Here is a 19014-nt window from a genome sequence, read left to right on the forward strand (position 1 = left end):
GACTAATGGCAACACTTGTAACAAGGGAAGAAAAGAGTTTTAGTTAGGATGAAATAAAATCAGGGCCCTGGAAGCGGGGTTCTCGTGCTTAATTCGGGTTAAGAATCTCAGCGTAGGAGGTAGGGGTTAGTTAATAGTTTGCGGGACTCCGCAGATTTAGTCTGGGATAGGATTCTGGAATCTGTATTTTCAGCAGCCGTGCTGCGCACGTAGCAACACATCGCTCTCCTCTGAACACAGCAAGAATGATAGCTGGTTGTCGCGTTACGGTTTTAAGGCCTCAACTGAAAGAAAATATCATATGAGAGCTTCCTCTACAAATCATATGGGACTGGAGTGTAGGTATTTGGTTCTGCCGTTAACTCTGTGGGCAGATGGCAGCCTCTGTTCTCTTCCGCTTATTAAATAAGAAAACTTACATGCTTGTCACTTGGGAGAATTTGTTAAACATACAGATTACCAGGACCAGCTTAGTTCTACTGAATCAGAAAGTCTGTGGGTGGGGATGGGAATTTGTAGGCTAAACAAGCTATTAAAAAAAGCCTGTTAACCTTTGAGAACTTTTGAGTGAAGTTGTCTTGGACCTATGAAAGAATGGACTATAGGTCCATACGTGCCCCAACGTTCCCGTTTTGTTTGGTTTTGTTTTGTTTTGCGAATATGTATGCTCTGTATTTGATGTGGGCTAGACTTTTATTCTTGCCTGCAGAATCCCAGAGACTGCGGAGCCTGGTGGGCTGCCGTCTATGGGGTCGCATAGAGTCGAATACGACTGAAGCGACTTAGCAGCAGCAGACTTTTATTGGCAAAAATGTCAAATTAATATTACTGGTCATTATTGTGTGGATTTTTTACTTAACTGAAGACGAACGTGATAAAATTTGCACGTTAATTACCTGTTGATTTCCTGAGTGGCACTGGGTGAACCACATAACCTTGTGGCCCTTACATATCTGTATATCGTCATCGTCTACAATGCTTGTTTCAATGACAGACACCTAAAAAAAAAAAAAAAAAAGAAAGAAATAAAATCAGCAACATGACTTCAAAAGCCCTGAAATGTGAGCCTGCCTGATGCTTGTAGTTTGATCATAAGGGTATAAAAGCTATATGTGCTGCTTCTTTATCTTCCCTTCAGTTCCAATGGGGTGGATACATTCCCCATCCATTCAACTAGGGCATTTCTTAGGGCTGGGTCCCAGTCTGACCTCTTATCCTTCCCTGTCCTGGCCATGTTGACCCTTCCTAAGGTCTCAGTCACCATCCATAAGTGCTAAATTCTAAGCCTCTATTTCCAGCTCAGAACTCTCTCAGGAATGCCAGACCGACACCCCTAGCTGCACCCTGAGATGTCCCCCCAAGCCCTGTGAATCCAGCGTGTCTGCACTAGAAGCCAGGATATGTTTCATTGCTCATTGCTTGTCTTGTCCCTAACATGTGAGTTCCCCCAGGGCACTGTGTAGCTATAGTGTCTAGAACAGTGCTTCTCACAGAACCGACCCTTTGAAAGTTCTGTTAAATGAATGACTACATGCTCTTTCCTTATTCCTAACCTTCTGCTCTTCTAGTATGCTCTGGTTTAAAAAAAATAAAAAACAGCACCAACATCCAAGCATTGTCCAAAATGGGGAACCGAGCACCACCTCGCGTCTTCTCTCTGAGGCCCTTCTGCCCTATATCCATGCGGTCACTGCAGCCTGCCAGTTGTACTCCTTAAATTGCTCTTCGATCCTCCCCCTTCTCTCCATGCACTGTTTTGCCACACTGTCTCTCTCTTGGATTCCCCCCACTCCGACCACCATCACCACCAACCCCACACCCAGCCTACTCACAGTTTCCTGCCTTATCTAGCCCATTCTTCAAGCTGTGGTTGGAGAGATCTTGCTCAAATGCAAAGACCGCCTATGTCACTTCCTTGCCTAAAACCCCATAATGGCTCAGTATTCTCTGTAAGGTAAAGACCAAACCTCTTAACAGGTCCAGCAAAGACCTCAAGACCCCTTTCCCAACCACCCTCTGCTCTCTGGCCAGGCCCATCTCCCATCAGCTCCTCCTGTCTGGGCTCCTTCCCATCAGCTCTTGCCCAGCCTGAACCGGCTCCTTTCTATCACTGCCTATGCCCAGGGCTTCGGATCTTCTGAAGACACAAAGGAGTGCTGCATTGCTGCCCACATCTCCCAAATGTACTTCTCCAGCCTGGACCTCGCCTCTTAATTCCAGACTTACATTCATGCACGCGTGTGCATGTGCTAAGTCACTTCAGTTGTTTCCGTCTCTGTGTGACCCTATGGACTGTAGCCCACCAGGCTCCTCTGTCCATGGGATTCTCCAGCAAGAATACTGGAGTGGGTTGCCATGCCATCCTTCAGGGCATCTACACAACCCAAGGATTGAATCTGCGTCCCTGCATCTCCTGCATTGCAGGTGGGTTCTTTATGACTGAGCCACTGGGGAAGCCCCCAGACTCACATACCCAGCTTCAAACCAAACTTGCAAAACCTGCCCCTTCTGAGCAAGGATAGCATAGCACTCCTGAACCTTCCCCATTTCAGCCCCACGCACACTGAGTGGACTCAAAATCTTGACGCCATTTCCGCTTCTCTTTCCCTTGCACTTCAAGTCATGTCACTTTACCCCCGAAAGACAACTAGATTCAGATCATGTGCCCCCAGTTCCACGGCTGCTACCTTGACCCAAGCCACTGTCATCTCTTTCCTGGAGTGTTCAGTAGACTCCTAACTGGACCCCGTGCTCCTGCTCCTCTTGCTCCCTGTGGCCTCTTCTCAACAGATCACATCTCCTGTGCTCAGAGTCCTCGAAGAGCTTCTTGTCTCAGTGTGACTAAAAGCCAAAGTCCTTGTGTGGCTACAAGCCCCGAAGAGTGGCCTTAGGTAGCTCTTCAACCTCCTCTCCTGTCCTCTCCCAGCACTCGTGTCTCTCGGCCACACGGCACCTCCCTCCGTGTTCCTTTCCCAGGGCCTTTGCAAGTGCTCTTGGCTCTGCTTGTCTGCAGTCCTCCTCGCTCCTCTGAAAGCTGAGCACCTTATTTCCTCACTTTCAGCTTTCCTCTTAGAGGAGCCTTCCTTGATGAGTCTATATAAAACAGCACACCCCTCCCTGCCAGGACTCCATCCTCCTGATCCTATCTTGACTCTCCCCTACAGCCATGTGACCTATTTTATCTGTTTATTTGTTTGCTTCCTAGCTAACCCCTCTAAGATATAAGCTCTGTGAGGGCAGGGACTTTGTTTTGTTCCCTGCTGTATCCTGGGCATCTGAAAGAGTGCCTGGGCCATAGGAGGCTTTCAGTAAACATTTGTCAAGACATGAATTTTAGACTTAATACTATTGTACCTTTTCTTGATTTCGTCATCTAGAGGGCATCCCCATTTATATACTCTTCCACCTCCTTTAAAACATCTGGTGAGACGGTAATTAGGTGATAGTAAAATGTAAGCTCTGTCTTGTTCACTACTGTGTCTCCAGTCCCATGGGAGACACTAAACTGAGTGCTGAGTGAATGAATGAAAGCAAATCAGACTGCTCTTTGGGAAACTGACCAACAAGCAGGTGCTTCACAGAGGGACTGAGCTCTGGGCTAGACAGAGGCATGCTTGGGGTTTAGTCCCATCTTACCTACTAACGTACGGTGTGACTCTGTTAGTGACTGTCTCTGGGTCACAGTTTCCCCAGCTGAAAAATGGGGAGCGAGATCACACTACTCAGAATGAGCCTTTAGGCCAGGAGAGACTGTGATTCCAGAAGCCAGCCCTGACCTTGGGATTCCACTGCCGGCCCAGGGCAGGGGAGCAGGGCTGTGTGGGAACCACGGGGCAAAGATTGGGCCTTGGGACTCTGCTGGCAAGATGGGCTCTTGTCATAGGGCCAGCCCTTTAGTTTCTTGGCAGAGTGAGTGGGCAGCAGAAGGTGATTGATCTTCCCCCACTGGGGGGTCCTGGCCATAAATCTCACCAGCCCAGTGGGGTCGCCTAGGACCCAGAAGTCACAGCCAGTACATTCCTTGGCTTGGCAGGCTCCCAGGGGTGCCTTCTGCTCTTTCCAGCTCCCGGTCACTGGGGCCCTCTATGGGCAATCTGAACACAGCCCCCAGCTCTGAACCTCAGAAAGCCTCTGTCCAGACAGTGCTGATCTTTCTCCAGGTCTGACCTTGAGATCATGTGGCTTTGCTTTGAGCAGACCTGCCCCAGGCTCCCTGTAAGTTAGGACTTCTTAACTCTTTGCACTGTGGAAACCTCGGGCAGTCTATGGACCCCTTCTCAGAATAATGTTTTTAAATGCATAAATAAATTGTGTGGCATTGCAAAGGAAACCTATTACATTGAAATGCAGTTATTAAGATATTAAAAATACAAGTAATCAATCCTGAATATTCATTGGAAAGGCTGATGCTGAAGCTGAAACTCCAATACTTTGGCCACCTGATGCGAAGAGCTGGCTCATTGGAAAAGACCCTGATGCTGGGAAAGATTGAGGGAAAAAGGAGAAGGAGCAACAGAGGGTGAGATGGTTGGATGGCATCACTGACTCAATGGATGAGAGTTTGAGCAAACTCAGGAAGATACTGAAGGACAGGGAAGCCTGGCGTGCCGCAGTTCAAGGGGTCACAAAGAGCTGGACACAATAGTGACTGCACAACAGCAACTATTATGTGTATTTTATGACAAGATCTAGTGGAAGTCTAGTTCCAATGACTATTACATATTTCCATAGTGATGAGCAGAAACAATACATCCAGATATCTGCAACAATTGTGTGGTAACATGAAAACATCACAAAGGGACTGTGATTTGATGCCTTCATTCCTGATGGAAGAAAATGGTGAATTTCAGTAAGAGGTTTGTGAAAGTACAGATGCAATGCTTTCCCCATGAACCCTTGTTGAGGGAGTGATTAGTGAAGGGAGCCCGGTGAACCAGATGCTGAGTCTGAGAGGAGAGAGACTCACCACAGTCCTAACCAGCCTACTTCCTCAGAACCTGATTAAAATACAAAAATCTATCATCATCTGTTAACAGAGTCACAGAATCACAGGCTTCCCGAGTGGGCAGGGTCAGAATCCCTTCTGCAACTGCCCCTACTGGGTGACCTGGTTCCTGGCCTTTTTTGTGCAACTCTAAGGATGGGAACTCATGCTTATCCCAGGCTAGCCAGCTCCAGCTTCTCCAAACAGCCAGAACCCTGTCTCTTCTCACCCAGAGATGAAGCAGATCCATGTTCTGCGGCCGCAGCTAATAGAGGCCCCAACCAGAACTGGTGCTGAAGCTCCAATACTTTGGCCTGCAAAGAACTGACTCATTAAAAAAGCCCCTGATGCTGGGGAAGACAGAAGGCAGGAGGAGAAGAGGATGACAGAGGATGAGATGCTTGGATGGCATCACCGACTCAATGGACATGAGTCTGAGTAAGCTCTGGGAGTTGGTGATGGACAGGGAAGCCTGGTGTGCTGCAGTCCATGAGGTCTCAAAGAGTCGGACATGACTGAGCGACTGAACTGAACTGAAAGCTAAAATACCTCATTCATCCAACAATCATTCTCTGAGCTGCTCACTGCCAGGCCAGAGGGAGGCACTGGATTTGCTAAGACTCAACATTTGTTGGGTGTATGCTCAGTAATAGTGTGCTGAGGTGCCTTCTCTCCAGGGAGACAGACATTAAGTGAGTAAACACACATATCAACATGTCATTGCAATCTGTGATAGTGCTGTGAAGAGACAAGCAGGGGATTCACAGAAGGACTGACTTCAGATGGGGGAGAAGGGAGATCAAAGAAAGCCCTTTGGAGAAAGTGACACCTAAAGCAAGACTTGGAGGATTGGTTAGAGTCTGCCAGGCAAACAGTGACCAGCGAGTGTGGAGGAGGCCCTGATGTGGGAGAGAACTTGGCTGGTGTTTAGGAAGAGACAAAGGCCCTGGGGCCAGATGAAGCTGGAGAGAAGGATAAGGGCCTTGGTGGGGTCTTCAAGCCCAGCTAAGAAGTTTGGATATTATCCGAGGAATCACTGAAAGCCCTGAAGGGGGTTAAGCAGGATCTGTTTGAATGAATAAAATAAGGTCCCCAGGCGCTGTCAGGTTTGCAGGGAAGACTTTAGCAACATGAAATATAAGAATGAGTTAAAAAGCCTTTTACTTTTTTGCTCTAAAGCACCCTACTTGAACGTGTCTCTTTGCTTTTCCTCAGGCTGAGCTCCCTCTGCCTGGAAGCTTTCCCCAAGCTGTCACTCCGCTAGGTCCAACAAGTCAGCTAGCTTTCTAGCATGCCCCTCCTCCAGGATATCATCTTTAATGAGGTAGCTCTCAGTGCTTCCCTAGTGCACAACCATGAGCATGCCATATGTGCTGTTCACAGCATCACTGACTGTTTACTTGTCAGCGTCCACCCTCCCTTCTTCCAAACTACCCCTGGAAGTGGTCGGAAGTAGGGGGCTGGAGAGAGGAAATTGCAGAAACTTCAGCAGCAAACAAGCCCCTCTCTGCCCTCCCCAGCTAGTCTGGGATCAGAGCTAGACTCTGCCACCTGCTGGCAGCAAGGGGAATGGCAGGCTAAGTAGGGTGGGGCGATAGGAGACTCCAAGAAGCTCCAGTCTTCTTGCCTAGAGAATCCCTTGAACAGGAGGGCCCGGCGTGCCTAGTTCACGGGTTCACAAAGAGTGGAACTAACACTACCACTTACTACCAGAAGCTTCAAGGGATTAGATCCGATAGACGAGCACCTGAAGAACTATGGATGGAGACTCACAACATTGTATGGGAGGCGGTGACCAAAACCATCCCAAAGAAAAAGAAATGCAAGAAGGCAAAATGGTTGTCTGAGGAGGCCTTACAAAAAGAAGAGAAGAGAAGTGAAAAGCAAAGGAGAAAGGGCGAGTTATACCCAACTAAATGCAGGGTTCCAGAGAATAGCAAGAAGACATATGAAAGCCTTCTTGAATGAACAATACAAAGAAATAGAGGAAAACAATAGAATGGGAGAGATCTCTTCAAGAAAATTGGAGATACAAGGGAATATTTCATGCAAAGATGGGGACAATAAAGGACAGAAATGGCAAGGACCTAACAGAAGCAGAAGAGATTAAGAAGAGGTGGCACGAATACACAGGGGAATTATACAGAAAAGGTCATAATGACCCAGATAACCACGATGGTGTGGTCACTCACCTAGAACCAGACATCCTGGAGTATGAAGTCAAGTGGGCCTTAGGAAGCATCACTACAAACAAAGCTAGTGGAGGTGATAGAATTCCAGCTGAGCTATTTAAAATCCTAAAACATGATACTGTTTAAGTGCCAGCAAATCTGGAAAACTCAGCAGTGGCCACAGGACTGGAAAAGGTCAGTTTTTATTCCAATTCCAAAGAAAGGCAATGCCAAAGGATGTTTAAACTACCATATAATTGTGCAAGATAATCCTAGCCAGGTAATGCTTAAAATCCTTAAAGTTGGGCTTCAATAGTACATGAACTGAGAACTTTCAGATGTATAAGCTGGATTTAGAAGAGGCAGAGGAACCAGAGATCAAATTGCCAACATCTGTTGGATCATCAAAAAAGCAAGAGAGTTCCAAAAAACATCTACTTCTGCTTCATTGACTATGCTAAAGCCTTTGACTATATGGATCACAGTGGTGGAAAATTCTTTTCCATCACTGTGTGGAAAATTCTTAAAGAGATGGGAATACCAGGCCACCTTACCTGCCTCCTGAGAAACCTGTATGCAGGTCAAGAAGTAACAGTTAGAACTGGACATGGAACAATGGCTTGATTCCAAATTGGGAAAAGAGTATGTCAAGGCTGTATATTGTCACCCTGCTTATTTAACTTATATGCAGAGTACATCATGAGAAACTGGACTGTTTGAAGCACTAGCTGGAATCAAGATTGCCAAGAGAAATATCAATAACCTCAGATATGCAGATGACACCACCCTTATGGCAGAAAGTGAAAAAGAACTAAAGAGCCTCTTGATGAAAGTGAAAGAGGAGAGTGAAAAAATTGACTTAAAGCTCAACATTCAGAAAACTAAGATCATGGCATCCGGTCCCATCACTTCATGGCAAATAGATGGGGAAACAGTGGCTGATTTTATTTTTTGGGACTCCAAAATCACTGCAGATGGTACCTGCAGCCATGAAATTAAAAGACACTTATTCCTTGGAAGGAAAGTTATGACCAACCTAGATAGCATATTAAAAAGAAGAGACATTACTTTGCCAACAAAGGTCCATCTAGTCAAAGCTATAGTTTTTCCAGTGGTCATGTATGGATCTGAGAGTTGGACTATAAAGAAAGCTGAGCACCGAAGAATTGATGCTTTTGAACTGTGGTGTTGGAGAAGACTCTTGAGAGTCCCTTGGACTGCAAGGAGATCCAACTAGTCCATCCTAAAGGAGATCATTCCTGGGTGTTCATTGGGAAGACTGATGTTGAAGCTGAAACTCCAATACTTTGGCCACCTGATGTGAAGAGCTGACTCATTTGAAAAGACCCTGATGCTGGGAAAGGTTGAAGGTGGGAGGAGAAGGGGATGACAGAGGATGAGATGGTTGGATGGCATCACTGACTCAATGGACATGGGTTTGGGTAAACTCCAGGAGTTGATGATGGACAGGGAGGCCTGGCATGCTGCAGTCATGGGGTCGCAAAGAGTCGGACATGGCTGAGCGACTGAACTGAACTGCAATGAACTGAGGATACATCATGTGAAATGTTGGGCTGGTTGAATCACAAGCTGGAATCAAGTTTGCCAGGAGAAATATCAATAACCTCAGGTATGCAGACGATACCACTCTAATGGCAGAAAGTGAAGAGGAATTAAATAGCTTCTTGATGAAAGTGAAAGAGGAGAGTGAAAAAACTGGCTTAAAGACTCAACACTCAAAAAACTAAGATCATGGTATCTGGTCTGATCACTTCATGGCAAATAGATGGGAAAAAAGTGGAAACAGTGGCAGATTTTATTTTCTTGGGCTCCAAAGATTGTGGATAGTGACTGCAGCCTTTAAATTAAAAGATGCTTACTCCTTGGAAGAAAAGCTATGACAAACCTAAACAGCATATTACATAGCAGAGACATTACTTTGCTGACAAAGATTGGTATAGTCAAAGCTATGGTTTTTCCAGTGGTCATGTACAGATGTGAGAACATGTGAGAGATATGCTGAGCACAAAAGGATTGATGCTTTTCAACTGTGGTGCTGGAAAAGATTCTTGAGAGTCCCTTGGACAGCAAGGAGATCAAACCAGTCAATTCTAAAGGAAATCAACCCTGAATATTCATTGGAAAGACTAATGCTGAAGTTGAAGCTCCAATAATTTGACCACCTGATGGAAAGAGCTGCCTCATTAGAAAAGACCCAGATGCTAGAAAATATTGAGGGCAGGAGAAGAGGGCGACAGAGGGCAAGATGGTTGGATGGCATCACTGACTTGGACATGAGTCTGAGCAAACTCCAAGAGATAGTGAAGGAGAGGGAAGCCTGGCAGGCTGCAGTCCATGGGGTCGCAAAGAGTCAGAAATGAAATAGTGACTGAATAACAATGAGAAGCAATGAGGACCACTTTGGCTTTTCTGAAGGGTAATTACAAATGATCTAACTGGGTGGAGGGCCTAAGGGGGCCTGAGGACACAGAGCAACAGAGATCTGCTGGGAACAGGAGGGAGGAACTGAGTGTTGATGGAGTAGTGGCTCAGAGATGAGGATACAAGGTCCAGCCCTGTGGGGCTGTTGAGGCCTGAGTCCAGATCTTGGACCCAAGCCAGACCAGCAGGGGATCCAACTTGTTACCATGGGGACCCAGGGCTGTGTCCGTACAGCTGGAGAGATGACCCCCTCTCAGTTGGATGAGGACACCTACATAGCAGTGACCAGCCTCAAAGCCAAGTGTCCACCCACACCCTGCACCCCCCCTCCCCTTTTCCGGAACAACTTGTTTTGCTCTAAAGCTTGGGACTTTGACCTGGGAGGTGTGTTTTCCTCCTATTGGTCACCTGCTGTCCTTCCTGCTCACCCCCCTCCCCCAAGGTCCCCAAAGCATGGCCCAGGGAGTCCTTGTCCTTCCCCGGACTCTGTAGGGAAGGGGGGATGCTTGGATGTGAGAGGTGGGACCTGAGGCTTGGGGATGATGGAAGAGGTGGAGCTGCCCCTGGGGCGCACTGGCTGGAGAGGGGGTCCCAGCAGTGCCTTCCCTGTTTCTTCTTGGATCTTGCCTTCCTTGGTTTCTGGGACACCCCATTCTCCTGGAGTTCCTCCTCCTGCTCCACCCTGGCTCTCTGCTTTTGAAAGAGCCTTTGTGTTTGGCCGTGTCCTGGTCTCTCACTGTCTGCCCCACTCCTTTGCCCTGGCTCTCTCCTTCACATGCACACATGCACCCACACACATCCTGGGGAGACCATGCACTCCAGTGCCTCCACTACCAATGCTGTGCCACAGGCGGCTCCCAGATTGTGCTTCTCGACCTTAGACCTGGGGATCCCCTTGCCTTCTGCCTTCCCTAAGGAGCGTCCACAAGGACAATACATCTAAACCTGTAGCTCGTCACCCCTCCCCACCCCCTGGAACTTGCCCCGGCCCCTTGTGAGGGGCCACCAAGCCACAAATGGAAGTGACCCTCGGGTCCTCGCTGCCCACTCCCCACTCCCAGCTAGTCAGTGTTCTGGCACCGTGTCCTGTCCATTCAGCCCTCCTAAATAGGGCTCCATCCCATTCCCTCTGCCTCACCCTGCAGTCCTGTGTGGCTATTGTAAGTTTCCCCATGACTTTCCTTTCTCCTGTCTGTGGGCGCCCCTTTCATTCTCCACTCTGTGTCCAGAGGTATTTTCTCGAATGCAAATCTGATCCTGTAACTCCCCTGCTTAGAAGAAGGTTATCAGTGTTTGTTAAATTCAACTCCATTCCTTGCGTTCCAAGCAGTGATGCCCTGGGTGTTCATTAACACACCAGGTGCCTACTCTAGCCACACATGGTGCCAGAACATGCTGAAGACCCAAGTTGGAGTAGGACAGACACCTATAGATGGCATCATTCACCTCCAAGCCAAGTTCCCTGAGTTCACCTTGAGACCCCATGTTTGCATGAATGTGTGTATCCCCATAGCAGTGGGCACACACAACCCCACACGCACATACATACAGGAAGCAGGGATGAGGTGAGATGTCTGGGTGTGCCACTGGCAATAGCAAAGGCTGACCAAGAGGTCCTGTGAGCACCAGTCTGGTGGTATCTGGGCAGAGAGGCTGTGCAGGGGCTTCCAATTCACACCCTAGTTTCTGGGGACCTTCCATCTCAGAGACTTTGCCCCAGTCTACTGGTTCCTTCTTTCTTGGCCTCTGTGGAGCCAGACTCCAGCATCCGTGGCTTCCTGTACTCCTGGAGGAAGTAGGGGGGCATGGAGGAAGGAGACCCAGTAAGACCCTTGGCTCCCAGGCCTCAACAGAAACTTAGGTCATTCTCAGATCCTGAGCTGGAGGGCCTGATGACCTCCATGGGATCTTGAGATTTAAGAACCCAGGGGTTCAGGGCCCCAGACTGGACCTTCCAACCTGTGAATGTCCTTCATTTGTCCTCCAGAGCAGGACACCTACTTCTCTCATTGGGATGGGTGGAGAGGGATCAGAAGGTGTGTGCAGAGGCCTCTGACCAAGCTCAGATCCTGTCCCAGTTTCCAAAGATCAACTCTGAGGCAAAGAGGTGGAGCTGAACTAAGTCAAGTCAGCTTGGTTGGGTGGGGACAGCTGGGGACTAGGGCCTCAGGCTCTCTGTCGTGATTCCCAAGGGAAAGGGTGGATTTAGAGAGCTAGTGAACCGGGCAGGGAGTGCAGGGACAGAAGCCAGGGCTGTGTGCGGGAGTGGGACCCTGGGGTCTGGCTTGGCTGAGTGGGGACAGGTGAGGATAAGGACAGAAAAAAGGCCAGGCTCTCAGGTAGAAGGCAGCTTTGACCTTTCCTAGCCTCTGTGGTTTTCCCCTAGTCCGGAACCAACCAGCAAATTTCTTAATCCCACTGTCAGCCCTGCCCAGAAGCCCCGCCCACTGGGCTCATTCAAAGGCAGGAGCCAGAATGTGTCACACCTTTCCCCAGAACCCAGCCCCACTGCCGGGAAGGGGGAGCTGACACAAGATTTCAGGGGCCTAGGGCTTGGAGGTGAGGCCCGACTCCCTTCACCTCCCAGGGCTCAGCCCCACGGTCCCTGGAAGATGACCTCAAATGCCAGCCTGAGTGGGCTGGGCTCTGGCCAGGGAAGGCCAGGCCTGGCAGCTCATTACTGTGGGAGGGAGGGCAGGTTCCCTCCACCTTCCCTCCTCCTCCCTCCCTCACCTCCTTCCTCACTAGCTTCTCTCCTCCAGGGTCAAACCAGGCCAAGCTGATCTCAGCGGACACGCGCAGGACCCACAGCAGCTCCAGGGGCCCGGGTTCCAGCCGCCCGAGCAGGTGCCTGCAGCCATGTCAGCCCTCAGCCTGGTCGTCCTGAGCCTGCTGACGGCAGTCCCCCCCGCCAGCTGTCAAGGTAGCAGGGCCTGGGCCAGCCCAGGGGCTGCGGGGAGGAGAGGGCCGAGCTGGGTGCTGGGAGCCCAGGGGTGGAAGGGGTGGTCTTCTGGTCATTCTCATCACCCTTGGCATCTGCAGGTTGGAGGGGGAAAAGGCACTGGGCTAGCCCGGGGAACCTCCAGAGGCAGACACAGGCTTCTGGCTGGGACATGATTCCCACAAGTGAGAAATGAGGGCAGCAGGGAAATGCTGGATCTAGGGATGGGGAGGGGAGTTGAGATCCACGCTCCAGGAGCAGGAATTGCCCTAGAGATGGCTGGGTTCTGAGAGCTGGGGGCTTCAAGGAGGGTGGGGTTGGGGGCTGAGCCACCCCTCAATGGCAGGCTTGTTTCTGGGGCGGTGCTGTCATGGTTTTGGTCTAAACCCCCATTGTTTCCTACCCAAAGTCCCAGTGGGGCTCCCACCATGTTCCTGGGCTCTCTGTCCAGCTTTGCCTCTGTGTTGCTGTGTGCTGTGTATCTTCCGCCACCCAAGGAGATGAGCAAATCACTGCCCTTCTCTGAGACTCAGTTTTCTCATCCATAAAATGAAGACAATACACCTGGCCGCCCACCTCCCAGGGCACCTGCCCTGCAGGGGTGGGGTAGGGCTTTGTATGGGTAAAGCTCCACACCCACCACCTGGTGTCTGCCCTGTGCTGTGAAGCTGTGTTTGCAGCCAGAGCCTGGGGACTCTGCAGGTGGGCTTTGGGCCCAGAGGGGTTGGCTTCCAGAGCACCCCTCCTTTGCAGACGCCCTGAGCTCTCATGCATGACTGCTTCAACTCTGTCTCTCAGGCCTTGGAAGCCCTCTTTGGGAACTGAAGATCAGAGAGGCTGAGTAACTTGTGTCGGTCACACAGCAGAGCAAGAAGGGACAGGGCTAGATCTCCTCTCTCCTGCCGCAGGCCCTGCCCCTTGTGCTGTGTGTCCACCCCAGAGCCACCTGGAAGGAGGAGCAGTGTCCCTGGTGTGTTTGGAAGGAATCGGCTGCAGAGACAGGCCTCCCCTCCCCAGGGCTTGAGCCCTGACCCCCAATCCTTGAGTAGCCACTGAGGAAACAAAGGGCCTGAACCATTGTTTTTTGGGGAAACAAGGAGTCCAAAACACAGCGTTTTGGCAAGTATGGAACATAGAGTGACCACACTGTGTATCTCCCGTCACCCAAGGAGATGAGCAAGGTCTGACCACAGGACAGAGTTCCCAGGGCCCTCCCTCCTTCCCAACACCTGCCAGGATCAGGGACTGCTCGGAGAAGGCAGCGCCTCCTGCAGCAGGAGCGCTTTCGGGTAGACTCAGGGAAGCACCTTTGAGAGGGAATGAGGCAGAATGAAGTTTCTGATGCTCAGCCTGGGTCCTTTAGGTACAGGACGGCACTAGGAATGCAGGTATTCTTGCCTGGAAGCAGGACCTTTCAAAAGTCTCCTGTTGGCCTCTGTCCCTTCCTGAGACATCTAACTGCTACTGCGTGTCTGTCCGTGGTGTGGCCAGGCTCTCTCGGGCTCACAGAGCACGGTGATGTCCGGGGAGAGGAGAGCCCCCTGGGGCTGCCAGTGGCTGAGAGCAGAGACTTCTGGGAAATCTTGAGGGTTAGAGGTGGTGTCAAGGGTCAAGGGTCAAGACGCAAAGAAGGTGCCTGGATGGGGCCTCAGACTGGGGTCTGGCCTAGTCCCTTGGGCACCCAGCCAGAGGAGCTGAAAAGGGCTCAGATTGGAAGCTCCCCTTCTGCCAAGACCCAGAGAGAGCTCGGCCCTCTGTCCTGCCTTTCCAAAGGTGTTCCGTCCCACCCTTCCTCTGGGCACCCCTGGCACCCCCAGCTGCGCGGCCCTGCCTGTCGGTGCTCCCACGCCTACCCAACCCCAGAGAACCTCTGCTACAAAACAGGATCTTCCAGATGCCAGCCCAGTCCTATTAGCTCTGGGCCGCTCCAGCCTGGGGGCAGGGGAGGAGGGGAGCCACCCTCCCTGGCAGGGCCAGGCTGGCTATTCAGGGGGCTGCCCTTTGGTCCCTGGGCCGAGACTTTCCCTGGGGGCCCTAACTTGTGACCCACTGCAGCGGGAGAGGGCTGGGGGAGGGGACACTCTGGGCTGCCTGGACCTCAGACGCTGCTCTCTGAGGCTTCCTCCCTCCTTGGCTCCTTTCTTTCTTCCAAATCCTGTCTTCCTCCAAACCACCGTCCCCTTTATAAGGCCAGTGGTCAGACGGGGTCCTTGTTCCCCAGACGGGCTCCTCTGGTCCAGGCAGTGGGCTGGGAGCCTCCAGAACAGGCCCCAGCCCAGAGGCAGGAGGGCCCCCCTGCACTGGCTGTGCCCAGCTTGCTGCAGGACAACCCCCCCCCCCCCCGCCAAAACACAGCACACTCCTCCCTCTCCAGGCCGGGGGAACCTGCAGCCCTGGATGCAAGGCCTTATCGCCGTGGCTGTGTTCCTGGTCCTCGTCGCAATCGCCTTTGCTGTCAACCACTTCTGGTGCCAGGAAGAGCCGTGAGTGCTGCCTGGGCAGCCCTGGAGCTGGGCCGGCGCAGGCAGGGTGGGACCAGGACCCCTGCCACTGCTCTCGTAGCAGGGAAAAGGGTTGATGAAATCCTCTCACTGTGTGGAAGGGACACGGAGGCCTGAGGTCTCGGAGGGCAGAGCGGAGGTTTGCTAGCATCTACAGCTGAGTGTGCTCACTGGGGGCAGGTCGTCTCTTCTCGGATTCTCAGTGTTTCTATCTGTATAGTTGGGACAGTGGCCCATCTGTGATGGGGGCTGTGAAAACCCCTGGACAGGAATGTTCTGCCCTTCTCCAGGGTCTGCTGGCATGTCACATTCGGGAGGTACAAAGGGGCAATGGGACAGACACTGCTCTTGTGCTCACAGACTCCCAGATGGGAAGGGAAGGCAAACCTGGTGGGAGCCATCGCAGCTTGGGGCTGATGCTAAAGGAGCCTGCAGAATGCCATGTGGGCCTGACCTGGGGGGGAAAGGAGGGCGACCAGAGAAGGTTTCCTACTGTATGTTTATCCTGAAGCCCAGGCAGGAGCCAGTCCCAGCACAGTGTAGGGTGGGAGAGCACTGCAATTGAGGGGTCCTAAGTTCGGGGCAGAGCACAAAGGCAGAGTGGGCTGGGCTGAAATCTAGTTCATTCTGCACCTGTCAACTCTGGGGCAAGTCTGCGTCTACCCCTGGTTCTCATACCGGTGGCCCGGTCCTGGGTGCCAGCAGCAGCCCTGCAGGAGACACTGAATGAACATGAGCAGCTCCCAGATGGAGAGAGGGATGGAGGGGCCTGAGACAGGCTGGCAAGGTTGGCAGAGCCCAGGCCAGGCAGATGCTTGTGCACTAAGGCCCCCGACTTCGGGCTTTGTCCTTAATGCAGTAGGGATCCAGTGCAAGTGTGTAAGCCAGTCTCGGGATGAGATGTCTGCAGATGAAAAAAAGGGTTGAGGATGAGGTCAGGAGAGAGTCTGGACTGTGGAGGCGGCAGAGGGGATGGAGAGAAGGGACAGATCTAAGAGCTGTCAAGGAAGGAAGGGGTTAGCACACAGAGACAGGAGGGAGGAAGGACAGGGAAAACATCCAGGCTTCTGATGGGGCCGCCCACTGATACACAGACCATGAGAGAAGAGGTAGGTCTGGGGCAACTTGGATATATTATGTCTGAGGTGCCTGTGGGATGTCCAAGGAAAGATAAGCAGTGGTTAGGATCCTGGTGACCCTCATGAGAGTGGTATCCGGGGATGTTGGGGCAAAGGCCACCCTTGAGTAAGAGGCAAGGAGATTGTTGTTGGAAATGACTCTTTTCTCCACTGGCCCCAGCTCTGCCTTCAGCGGCCATTCCTACTATTTAGGAAAACCTTGTGGGAAAACTGAGGCAGACACTGAGGGCTGCCGGGTCTGCTCTGGAGCTGAGCTGAGGCCAGAGGAAAACAGCAGAGGGAGACTGGGAGGTGGCTGGTAGAAGGATGTCTGGTACGTCTTTAGTAGACCTCAGGCTGGAACCTGAGGGCCCCACTGTGGATCAGGGAGAAGGGTGTGAGGCTCCTTAGAGTGTGGCCAGAACCAGGCTGCTGGGCCCTGCTGGAGGGTGGGGCTTCCCCTAGAGCCTATAAAACTGGGCCTGACTGGACTAGAAGGAGGAGGGGTAACAGAGGGAGAGGGAACCCAGGGAGCCCTATTGATGAGCTCTGTCCCTAGGGAGCCTATAAACATGGTCATGACCATTGGAAACAAAGCAGATGGGATCCTGGTGGGAACAGATGGCAAGTACTCCTCAAAGGCAGCAAGTTTCAGGTGAGGCACTGGTATAGGGCAGATCACCCTGTGCTCCAGGGGCTCCCGGGGACCTCAGGACCAGGAGCTTTTGATGAGGAGAGCGTGGGGAGGATGGTGGCTCATGTGGGGAAGGGCTCAATGAAGAGAAAGGGTTCAGTGTGGGAGGATGGTGAGCGAAGGGGCCTTTGGGAGGACTGCAAGGCTCCATGCAGCCTCAGTTTGGAGAGAGGGCTCAGTAAGGGGATAGGGACTCGGTGCGGGGAGGGGCTCAGGGGGTAGATTAGATTCATAGGGAGGGATGTAATGGGGAAAAGAGGCTCAGTGGAAGAAAGGGACTCTGAAGGGATGAGTAGAAGGACTGTGGGGAGGAGAATCTGTAGGGGAGGAAGCTCAGTGAGGAAGTGGGCTCAACAGGGGGTTTCTTAGTGGGGTTCCCCGGGGAAGAAGCTAGATGGCAGAGAGAGATGGGATTCAGGGTGGTGGTGGTGAGAGGCCTCCAGTCTCAGGTGCAGGAGACCAGATATGGTCAAGGGAACCCCCTCTGGGACTCAAACATTTATTCTGGAAGACACAGCTCTCACAAGTGCGGGATGGGGCAGGGAGAAGGGGATGGGATAGAAGGAGCAATGACCCCTATCATCCTCTTTCAGGTCCAGTGAGCACGAGAATGCCTATGAGAACATCCCAGAGGAGGAGGGCAAGGTCCGCAGCACCCCGATGTGACCCCTGCTTGCCTGTCCATGCCAGCCCCCTCCCTCTCTCTACAGGGATCAGCAGGAAGGGGCCTGCCTTCTCCACCCCCACGTCTGTCCCACCCTCCTGCCAAGGTCCATGCTCAGACTGTGTCCAGGTTGGGGCTCAGCTGTGGCCTTGAGGTTCTAGGGGGTCTCCTGCCCAATTCATTTCAGAAGACTCTTCTGAAAAAGACAATCAGCTCAGCACCTCCCATCCTGCCTCACATCTCCCTCCCCCGACCGTGGCAATGGCCCTTATTTCTGTGAAATAAAGACATTTTATACTTCTGGATCTGAGGCCCTAAGTAGCTCAGAAATAGCTCCTTAGGCTTCCAGAGAGGCCCAATCTTGCTTTCTGACTCATCTTCCAAAGCCACTGTCATGGTGATTCTGGAGAATTTCCAGGAAGTCCTCTCTGGGAGAACCCCCGAGGCCAAGGAGCACACTTCTTGCTCCAGGCAGAGACCCTCTTAAAAAGCACCTCTCCCCTTTTAAAGAAAACATGTATTTATTTGACTGCATTGAGTTGCAGCATGCGGATCTTTGTTGCGTCAAGTAGGATCTTTCCCTGCAGTGCACAGACTCTCTAGTTGTGGTGCACAGGCTTAGCTGCTCTGCGGTGTGTGGGATCTTAGTTCCCTGACCAGGGATTGAACCTGGGTCCCCTGTATGCAAGGAGGATTCTTCACTGCACCTCCAAGGAAGTCCCGAGTCTTCCTCTCTTGACCTGCCCTTCACAACTGCAGATCTGGGTGATTCTGGGCTCTTCATGTAGCACCAACCCTGACCCCTCCACCCTGCCTCCATGGTGCCAGACGTTGCAGCGGGTTCACTCGCTGCTCATTCATCCAGCTCTGTCCTCATCCCCATGGCCCCTCTGGGCTGGGCTTGGGGCATTGGAAGCACTAGGGAAAGTCTAGGGCTAGGATTGGAGTCTGAGCAAGTCCCCTCCTGACTTGCCATGTGACTTTGGAGAGTCAATGTTCTCTCTGAGCTCTGCTGACCCTCTGAGGATTTAGCTAGGCTCACCACAAAGCTTGAGTGGGAGTTATCCTTCCTAAGCCACTGGCTCCCAGACCCAGGTGGGGGTGGGGCAAAGGAACTGGGCCCCCTGGGAGAATGAAGCAGGAGGGAGGGGACACGACCCTACCGGGCTGGCTGACCCTGGAGACCCCTCACTTCTAGAACTGTCATTCTCATGAGAACAGCCTCTGTCTCTGTCTGGGGTGGCAACTGGAGGCAGGCTCTCCCGGGAGCACTCCAAGTTCCAGAGGAGAGGGGCTGGAGGGCAGGAAGCAGCCCACCTTGTCCCTCAGATCTCCTTCTGCCACCTGTCTCAACCTGTCGCGGCCTCTCGTTCCTCCATTACAGCTGCTCCTGTGCTGCTCCAGGGCTTCACCCAAATACCCCTGGGGAGTTCCACCCGAAATCCAGACCATCCCTCCCACCTCACTGGGGGCTAGTCTGCAGCCTGCAGCAGAGGGAA

General features: G+C 51.9%; 1 protein-coding gene across 2 annotated transcripts; it reads left to right on the plus strand.

Annotated features, from left to right (window-relative positions):
- The first annotated feature begins 12073 nt into the window (after positions 1–12073).
- PDZK1IP1 (PDZK1 interacting protein 1) lies at positions 12074–17820 on the plus strand. 2 transcript variants are annotated; one of them, XM_020868932.2, is made up of 5 exons: positions 12074–12156; positions 12360–12520; positions 14913–15021; positions 16717–16812; positions 17445–17820. In XM_020868932.2, the coding sequence occupies exons 2-5, from the start codon at positions 12457–12459 to the stop codon at positions 17515–17517; spliced, it is 342 nt and encodes a 113-aa protein (XP_020724591.1). In that variant the 5' UTR covers positions 12074–12156; positions 12360–12456; the 3' UTR covers positions 17518–17820. The 2 variants fall into 2 exon arrangements, with proteins under 2 accessions (XP_020724591.1, XP_020724585.2); XM_020868926.2 differs by lacking the exons at positions 12074–12156; positions 12360–12520 and adding an exon at positions 14171–14311.
- Positions 17821–19014: the final 1194 nt, after the last annotated feature.

The sequence above is a fragment of the Odocoileus virginianus genome, chromosome 5 (assembly GCF_023699985.2).
Source record: "Odocoileus virginianus isolate 20LAN1187 ecotype Illinois chromosome 5, Ovbor_1.2, whole genome shotgun sequence".
In the NCBI taxonomy this organism is placed as follows: Eukaryota; Metazoa; Chordata; class Mammalia; order Artiodactyla; family Cervidae; genus Odocoileus; species Odocoileus virginianus.